Source organism: Ascochyta rabiei, chromosome 11, assembly GCF_004011695.2.
Source record: "Ascochyta rabiei chromosome 11, complete sequence".
Lineage (NCBI taxonomy): Eukaryota > Fungi > Ascomycota > Dothideomycetes > Pleosporales > Didymellaceae > Ascochyta > Ascochyta rabiei.
Genome location: NC_082415.1, coordinates 1,772,702 through 1,782,050, shown reverse-complemented (window position 1 = coordinate 1,782,050; position 9,349 = coordinate 1,772,702). Strand labels below are relative to the sequence as shown.

Here is a 9,349-nt window from a genome sequence, read left to right as displayed (position 1 = left end):
ATCACTCGGGTTGTGGGGACTACTTTGGTCGGTGGCCCTTCTCTGGGTGTTTCTTTCTACGTCTCTGAAGTGTCTGTGTTGCTATTTGGCTGTTTTGCACTTTCTGACTTGTGATCACCGTGCAGTCGCAAGTCAGCCTACAGCACGTTTCTCCTGACTTCTCCTGACCTAAGGTTTCGGGTTACGGTTATATCAAACACATTCTTTCTAGTCTGCTAAATACGACTGCACATGCCCCTCCTCCCAAGCATATAGGAAACGACACATCTGGCTCGCGTCTCTCTGGCCTATCTTGATCTTCAATCCGAGCCACTTGTAAAGCCGGAGCTCATCGCTACCGTGCACAATCGCAGCGTCTTGCATCTGCTGCTCCAGCCATGGCGTGCACATCAGTGGCTGGCAGGCAAGCAGCGCAGCTACTGCTCTCTGGAGCACTCCATCGTACTGGCAAGGCACATGCATCCCTTGTGTCTTAAACGCACCCTGTATGCTTGTTTCCTCCCACTTGTTGCAGATGGCTTGGGGCGCCCAGCAGTAAAAACACCGCGCATACTTCTCCCACTTTACTTAGTGCATAGATTTCACCTTAGACTCCATTAATGTCATCTGCGCTCCGCTGGCCTTTAAACAGTCCTTCCAGTCGTGGCGCGCCGGGTCAGCCTGAGTGGCCATGCAGATGGCGCACGCATTGCTCCAGCGCTGGAAGTGCTGCTCTAGCCGCTCCAGGTCATATACTTTTTGTTCCGTCCTTCGCCGTTGCTGGATCTTAACCCTCTGCTCTTTAACAACCATAGCTCGCTCTATACATCTGCGCTGCTCCTCTGCTGCCACTGCCGCAGTGTCGGCCTGCGTCTCCTCTGGCTCTTCCTGCTCTTCTTTGACGGCTTGTCGCTTAGTACTACCGGGTGTCGCTCGCATAGATCACACTTCGACTCTCCCATCTCGCATTGCTGCCTGTTCTGTCTGCCGTCCATGTGCTTGTCTATCGCGATTCGCTGACAGGATTCGACTGTCATAAACTCCTTTGCAGGTCGCTCCAGCTTGTAGCCGAGCGCCTTCTCTACCCTCCCCTCTTTCGTTACATAGCACGCTCTCATAACAATAGACTTGCTGTCAAGCCCCGTTCGTCCCGCCCGGCCGCTCTCTTGCACATATTAGAGCAGCAGGGGACACATGGCAACGTGGATCACCACCCGGACGCCTGCAGCGTCGAGCCCAAGACCTAGCATGTTGTGGCTGTACAAAGCTTCTCTATGCCCAGGGTGAAGCTTCGCACCATGCGTGCCTTTTCCTCGTCTGAGCCCATCTGACGGTAGTATGCAGAGCACTGCAGAAGCTTCGCAAGCCGTTTCGTCTCGTCCACAGTTGGACAATAGACGATGATCTGCGCCTTGGGTCCGTACCTACTCCTCTTCGCAGCCACGAGCTTAATAAGTACTTTTTCTAGCGTGCCACGTGTGTACTCTAGCACCTGGTACGCAATGTTCGTTCGCGTGGTGCGTTCATCGCGGCATATGGTTACGGTCTGGGCATCGAGCCCTGCGGTGTGCAAGAAGGCGGGCTGCAGCGTGGGCGGCAAGGTTGCAGTCAGGTAGACAACCTGTGTGCCCTTCTCCGTCATCTCCACCATCTTGAGGAGGTCTGGCCGCCAGTCCTGTGTCGACTCCAGCAGCACGTGGCACTCGTCTATCACGATACGATCTAGCTGATGGAGCATGCGCTTTTCGTCAATGAACCTGCCGAACGCCTTCGTGACTGCGCTCTCAGGCGTCACTAGCACAATACGAGCCCAGTACGGCGGTCTTCTTCCATCCCACTTCGCGCAGGGGATGCCGAGCTGGTCGCAGCGATCTTGCAGATCGTCTCGCAAGGCATTCAACGGAGCCACGACCACGGAGACGCCGCCTGGCGAGACGGACGCGGGCAGCATGAACAGCATACTCTTGCCGGTGCCAGTAGCCATAACAACTAGCACGCGCAGCCGTCGCTGCATCACAGCCTCAAGGCTTTCTTCTTGCTTGCCACGATACTCGGCGTCCGGCCGTCCAGCGAGTCGCCTGAACTCTGCCTTAAGGTCCACCATCGCGAGCAACGACCAGCGCTGGAGCGCCTGCTTCTCTTGCTGCGCTACCATCTCCGCGCGAACACTGGGGTGCATGCAGCTGTCCTCCCAGGCAGATGCAAACTCCAGCACGCGATGCCAGTCCATGCTCACCCGCCGGAACTCCTCCCGCTCGGCCATAGTCTGAAAGGGAGACTCCATCATGGAGCGGCCGTAGTTGCCCTCCTCTGTTTTAAGGCTGTGGCTGGACTGCAACGCTTGCGCGTTGCTCTTCGCCGGCGCTTTGTTCCAGTAGAGCACTTCCAACCAGTCGCGTGCTTGTCCATCTCTTGCCAGCTCTCGGTGGATGGCTGGGTAGGCATGCCGCCAGGCGCGGGTGCCGAGAGCGGTGTTCATGTACTGAAAGGTCTGCTCGCGCAGGACACGGCGTATGCGATCGGTGCCCCAGTACCGTCTGGGTTAGCGGATCGTGCCTTCTTACGGTCGGCTTCGCCGTACTCGTCTCTGTCGTCGCTCTCTTCGCTATCGCTCTCGTCGCCCCACTGCTCCTCCGGCTCTGGCTCCCAGATGAAAGCGGTAGGGCGGGCAACGCCATTGTGCAGCATCTGGAGATCATCTATGAACGGTCGACCGAGCCTGAGGAAGTACACCACCAGCTCACCCACCTCCCGGGGAACATAGCGGTGGATCGTCTTAACACGCTTGCTGAAGCTATACCCCTTGTGGTACGTGGTGGTGAAGGATACCAGGCCACCCTCTACAAACACCCCCCGATACCCTACCCCGTCTGCACTGTTCTCGCACTGTATCGAGGTAATCTCTGTCCCGCGACCAGGCCCGCCGCCAGACATGTGAACAAGCGTGAAGAGGCCTTCTTTAAACCGACGCACTCCTTTCATGTACCTAGCTACAGCGTCATCGCGCCATAGCGTCCGTTCCGGCCGTTGTGTGCTATCTATCCCACGAATAAATCTCTCCCTTAGCGGAGCCTCGTCCAACACCTGGTCTAGAAGCCAGTCTTGCCATCTATCTAGCTGGTTGTCGGGGTGCTTCAGAAAGCTCCAGCCCGTAGCCAGCTCGGCTGGCTGATCGACGAGTTTGTCCACAGACACCTCTGGAAGCGGGGTGGTCCCGGGTCGCACGCAACCCCTTTCGTCTAGATCCAAGAGTAGGACGTCCTTGAATAGCTGCAACCGCACCGTCTCGCAGAGTCCCTTCACCATCGACCGGAGATCGGCTAGCGAAAAGCTCTGCTTGTCAATGAGAAGCCGATCTCCATCCCACGACACGATACCGGGAGTATTACGTCGCTTTGCCTGTGTTCTAGCTAGCGTACGCAAGCGGAGCATTCGATTCATAGGACTGGGTGTGCCTTTGAAGTCGGACAGCGTCATAAACCGTTCAGACATGTCTTTAACTAGCTCATACGCAGTAGGTGCTGTACAAGGGTCTTTCTGAAGCGCTTTATCTCGCTGGCAGCGGGCATGATGCACTACGAGCGCTTTCGAGGTAGTGATCAAAGCAGACAGCGTTGGCGAGAACTCGTGCGCCGGAACCCACCCACCGCCATGGTGATCAGGCTTGAGGCCGAGGACAGCCACTCCGCTCAGCAGTGCGCTCTCGTGCTCGTCGCCAGTCAGGCTGTGGTTAAGCAAGGCGATCCAAAAGCGCAGGCATCGCTCTTCCAGTTTCTCTTTCTTCGCAGCGTTGTCTGAGCGGGCTATTTGCTGGAGTGACACCAAGAGGGCGTCTTGCGTGCTGGTAAGTTTGTATGGCGGCCGCTCGACCTGGTCATATGTGCGCCACAGGTAGCAGAGGATGCTCACCAGCTTCTGGCTGTACTTCTTGATCGTACCGACTCAATGCCTAGCGTAGAAGGGCCGCTCGTTCGATTCTGCGCCCGCCTCACGTCGCTCGATAATCTCCAGTGCGAGTCTGCCGACAACCTCAGCTCGGCTGCTATCGAACGCTTTTCGTATCAGCCGCTCCATAGCTTTGCAAACATCGCGTAAGCCCGTGTTGTCAAACGCCACTTCTTCCTTCCCACGCGCGTCTACCTCCCCACCAGCTAGCTGTTTAGCGCGCAGAAGTGCCGCCCTTGGGATACCTTGTAGGTGCGGGACCCATTCTGTGAGCTCTAGCCACGGATCAGCCTGCGAACGGATGCCCTCTTTAATCTTATCCTGCGCTGCTGCTGCCTCACGCTCTTCTCGCTGATGCTGGCGATCTGCCTTCACTCTCTGGGAGATGTCTGCTAGAGTCGCAGCTCCAACGCTCGTCTCGACTGCAACATACGCCGGCCAGCCAACAGCTCTGAACAAGCGCTGGCAGGATTGGCTGTCTCGCCATACTCGGTTGCGCGAGTGCTTGCTCTTTTGCCTCATATCTCCCCCTCGCTTTTGTTCGTTCACCCAGCCATGCTTATCCTTGCAATGTTTCTGCATGCCCTGCAGCGAGATGCAGGTATACCAACAACGCTCCGACAAGCATACCAGCCCGTCTTCTCAGCTTTTCAGACCAAAGACGGGCTCCTTAGCCGGCCTTGGTACACGCACGTCTCCTGGACTCCACGCAAGGTTTGGTAGCGCGCGTACAGCTGCCGCCAGGCTCTTGCGCGTAGCGACTGTGACCTTGGGATGGCGCTCTTTGAGGTGCGTAACGATCTGCGCTGGTGGAATAGCAGTGGCACATGGTTTACAAACTACGACTCGAAGTTCAGGCCGGTGTTCAAACAGCTGCGCAAATAGTTCTATGGTGTAAGGAGCAGAAGGGACACAAGTAGGCGCTATGCAACACGTCCGTTAGCCTAGTGTTTGCTATCCCCCAGCATATTGATCGACAGACTGTGTATCAATCTTGCTTTTGGTTTAATTGCGCTCCTAGCTCCGCTAACGCTGGTTGGTGAGGGCGTTGTGGTACATCCGTGCGCGGCCTGACTTTCGGTGCCGCGGTGTGACCGCGTCAGAACCTCAACAACACCCAACCCCCTTTCCGCACAACCTTCGTCCGAACTTCCGCTCGCAACCTCATTCGCAGTACACAAGTCGATAATGCACTGGTTGGCAGCATTAGACAGCGCCGCAGAGCGGTTTGATGGCAGTCGTCGGAGCTTTCCTCTGGCCAGCGAAGCTGACTTCGTTCGCAACTACGCGTACGAGCCGCCGAATAAGGACTACAAGAAGCTCTTCTTCTGCCAAGCGACCATCTCACGCTCGCAGCGTGATCCAGGTGCTCGTCCGCACAGCGCAGGATGGCTGATCCCCACCCGTGACGATGCCAGCGTCTGCAAGCCCGTCTTTATTGCCCACTCCGTCTTGTCAGCAATCTGGCTTCTGCGCGAGACGCTCGCCGACGACGTCCTGCCTGACAATATCTGGGATCGTCTGGTCTGCGCGGCCGAGTCGCTTGCGGAGGACGGGATGGAAGAGCCGCCGTCTGCGCAGAAGCCCTTTGCTTCCCCTTCACAACAGGCCTCCGCTCCACCCCCGCAACAAAAGAAGCGGCCACACCTATCTGCGCCGGCCCCTACACCAAAGCGCGCTCGAACAACCACTGATGAGACACATCCAGCCAGCCCTCAGCTGTCACAGCCTAGCGAACCGGATGAGCAGCTGAAAGACTCCCCTCTGCACATCACTACCATCTCCAACAACAACCGCCGTGCGGAGCAAAAACGCAGCAGGACACTCGCCACTTCGCGTGCGAAGAAGCGGCTTGCCCTTGGTCTGGTAGCACCTGGCGACAAGGCTCCTCTTCCAGAGCAGGCTGCCTACACCTCTATTGTGCAAAAGGACAAGTCCGTCGTCGCCTGGATCATTAAGCAGCCGGTCTCTGATGACACGGACTTCTACAGCTCCACCCAAACTCCCTACCTCACGGCCTGCACCCTTCTAGAGAAAGCGCGCGTGCTTGGAAACCAGTCCTCTCGGTACCACGCTGCCCAGTTCCTGCAGGCTTGGCAAGAACGTGGCTCACCCTTCAGAGGTGGCGGCGAGCTCGCTGGCAGCCAGAGCAGGACCGGTGCGGGAGCTAAGCGCTTGCAGCTGCTGAGTGTGCGCAACGATGCTGACAGGGATTTCTGCTTTGCCTGGAACATGTGCACACGTTACGAAGCAGAGCTAGCAGCTGTCTATATCAAGTCTTGATGGGCGTCAGCTCTCCTAGGTCAAGCATACTCTAACAAGATAGCGCAGATCCGGCATAACGACTTTGTATCTAGCAACGACAGGACGCGAAATCAATACGGAAAGGGACAGATCCGCACAGAGGCAGTTGCAGCGCTAGTAGAGTTAGTTAGTCCCAAACGCCACTAAGAAGGACAAGCAGGTGTTTAGACGACGGTTAGGCCAAGCCATGCGCTGGTACTCCATTAGTCAGGAGCTAGGCTGGGGCATTCTGACCCTGATACCACACGACGAGATTGCGAATTGCTGGATAGAACGCACCCTCCGTGTAGGCCAGCTGCATGTCTGGATTGAGCTACTTAAGAAGAGTGTCCAGACATTTGTGCAGCTAGTAAGGCACTTAAGAACTGGTTAGGGCCAGAGGGAATTGCTGGCGGCCCATCAACGAGAAGAAAACGCTGAGCATTGAGGCGGAGGCGCCAGCAACCATCTACGAGGTGGAAGAGATTCAAGACAGCAAAGACGACGAAACTGACAACAGCGTTGACGACAGCACCAGAGAGCAAAGTCATGCTTCGCCGAAGAGTCCTACGCCAGCTCCGCGGTTGCGTCAGCTAACTTTGCTTGAATTGTTCCATCCTGTAGAGTAGATGTTACCTGCGCTTAACTCTGAACATTGTGCTACATACCTTATCGATACTGCCCTACAACATCGCGAACATCAATATTGAAACATCTACTATATTCCACTCACGTACCGTATGCTCGATTCTTCTAGAAATTCAACATACAATTGGGACGCACTTTGTACACGTTCCGCAATTGTTGCAGCAATATTTAACTTCAGGAACAGCGAACAAATTCACGCTGAAAAAGCGAACAAATACAGTCGAGTGTCTGTGCTCACGCTAAAATTTACATAGGCAAAGCGAACAAATACACTGTCTTTGTTCGTATAATCACTGGGAGAACTCTATTCCTTTGTGCTTAACTACTACTATGCTTTTTTTCTTCTTTCTTTTCTTCTTCTTTACTACTATTACTACGCTACTGTCTTTTTTCTCTCTCTTCTATTCCGCTCCGCGGTCTCAACTACCTTCCCTCCTTCACTCTCTTCTGTTCCGCTCCGCGGTCTCAACCACCTTCCCTCCTTCACTCTCAACCGCTCCGCTCCGGAGCATATCCACGGGCCCCCCCCCCCCGCCCACCCCTCTACTCCCCTACCCTCTTCTCCTCGACCACCCTCTTCTCCTTAACTCCTATCTCCTTTCTCCTTCTTTTACTTTCAACTTGACACTTTTTCCTATCTTTCAACTTTCCCTTCCCTCCTCGCTGCTCTCTTATGACACCTGACGGGCCTACCACCCACCCCTCTCTTACGCGTCACGGCCTTTTTAGTTTACAGGCGCGTCTCTCTAACGCTCAATATGCCCTGTGCACTCTCAGGCGGGTTTCTGTCATACCCCCTACCGGTTGCCAGCCTACAAATGCGGCTAACCCTAACCCTAACCTCGACCTGTGTCCGGTCCTAAACCTAACTTCACTTATCCAACGTCTTTGTTACGCTTACTCTCTTGTAACGCCTTACAGGCCCCTCTTCGGTTCTTCTCCCCTAAACGCTGTCTTAATCATTTCCACAGTTTAATACTGTGCTCTTCTGCTTTTAACAACTGATCTGCTTGCTCTGTTAATCTTCTCGCGGGTTACAGGGCCTTTTACGGGCTGTTTTGCTGTTGTCTCTTACTAGTCACAGGTCATGCTCCTTAACTGCCCGCCTTCCCTCCCTCTCCACCCTTTCGCCTTTCTCCAACGGTCTCGACCACGCTTCCGTTGACACTTGCTGCACTCTCGGACGGGTATCTGCTACACCCCTGTTACGCGTCACTAACGCACCGGTTACAGGGGCCTCTTCACGGGTTACGGACCTCTCTACAGGCTTGGGGGCACCTCTACGGGTTGTACGCCTTACTGTCAGCCTCTTCTTGCTCTGTGCTATTGTTAACTACTTCGCTCGGCGTCCTTGTAATACATTATTACGGCTTACCTCTCTACTGCTTTGCTATGTTAACCTCTTAATGATACCTCATCACGGCTTCGTCGCCTACCTCTTCTCTTTTCTCAACTACTGCGCTTCTTGTGCCTCCCCACGGGCCTTCTGCCCCCCCCTTCTACTTCACCGCTGCGCTCGGCTTCTTTGTGACACCTTACGGGCCCACTGCCCACCCTCTTCTCCCTTCTTCTCGGCGACCCTCTCTTAAAACACCCACGGGCCCACCGCCCACCCCTTCTTCTACCCTCTTCTCTCCCTCATCCTTTGCTCGTGATACCTTATCACGGCCCCACCCACCTCCCCTCTTTCTCCTTCACCCTCTACCGCCCCGCCCGACTGCTTTGTGACACCTGACGGGCCCACCGCCCACCCTTCTCTCACGCACTACAACATCTACGGGATTAGGAATGCCTTTCTGGCTGCGGCACCACAATCGGGTTTGCCAAACTTCCCCTAACTACTGTTCTATCTTGTGACCATACTCTCTAAACGCCCAAAACACCTTTTTAAATGCCTCCTCCTCTCTACATCTTACTTTTCCCTAATTTTTATTGTCTTGATCCTGCGCTTTCTTTTTAATACAAACGGCTGCTTTAGGTTAGGGACTTATTTGCTTTTAGGTGCTCTTCCTGGTTTGTAGGCTCTTCCTGGATCAGGGGCTCTTCTTAAATGATTGGCTCTTACTACTTGGGGGTACTGATATGGACTCCCTTGGCTTACAGGGACCACTTTCAGGCCACTTAGGGGGACTACTTTTAGACTACTTAGGGTGGCGCACTACTTGGCGCGCTACTTGGGGAACCACATAGGGAACTACTTGGGAACCACTTGTATTGGGGGACCTACTTAGGTTGGACGTGCCACTCAGGTAGGGCAACCACTTGGGTTGACGCACTACTTGTGGAACTACTCAGGGAACCACGCAGGTTTGTGCTGACTACGCAGCTTGATGCTAACCATGTAATTATGTAGATTAATGCTTACTGCGCAGGTTAATGCTTACTACGCGGGTTAATGCTGACTATGCAGGTTAGTGCTAACTACGCGGGTTTGGGATTTGCATGGGTTGGGGGGCTCTACTTGGGTCTGGGGCTCTACTTGGGTCGGGGGCTC

General features: G+C 54.9%; 3 protein-coding genes across 3 annotated transcripts, besides 9 other annotated features; 2 read left to right on the top strand and 1 right to left on the bottom strand.

The window, feature by feature from the left end:
- Positions 1–7,150: part of a mobile genetic element that runs on past the window's edge.
- Positions 1–8,737: part of a mobile genetic element that runs on past the window's edge.
- EKO05_0007129 (uncharacterized protein) lies at positions 1,223–4,506 on the bottom strand (the record flags this gene model as incomplete). The annotated part of the gene is made up of 3 exons (XM_059636963.1): positions 1,223–2,516; positions 2,561–3,920; positions 3,972–4,506. 3 exons carry the CDS (start codon positions 4,504–4,506, stop codon positions 1,223–1,225), a joined length of 3,189 nt encoding a protein of 1,062 aa, XP_059492946.1.
- Positions 2,560–2,625: a tandem repeat.
- Positions 5,113–6,207, top strand: EKO05_0007128 (uncharacterized protein; the record flags this gene model as incomplete). Its single annotated transcript, XM_059636962.1, has 1 exon — positions 5,113–6,207. The coding sequence occupies one exon, from the start codon at positions 5,113–5,115 to the stop codon at positions 6,205–6,207; it is 1,095 nt and encodes a 364-aa protein (XP_059492945.1).
- On the top strand, positions 6,416–6,836 carry EKO05_0007127 (uncharacterized protein; the record flags this gene model as incomplete). The annotated part of the gene is made up of 2 exons (XM_059636961.1): positions 6,416–6,554; positions 6,592–6,836. The coding sequence occupies 2 exons, from the start codon at positions 6,416–6,418 to the stop codon at positions 6,834–6,836; spliced, it is 384 nt and encodes a 127-aa protein (XP_059492944.1).
- Positions 7,157–9,158: a mobile genetic element.
- Positions 7,189–7,217: a tandem repeat.
- Positions 8,451–8,737: a long terminal repeat.
- Positions 8,738–8,741: a direct repeat.
- Positions 8,777–9,298: a dispersed repeat.
- Positions 9,284–9,349: part of a mobile genetic element that runs on past the window's edge.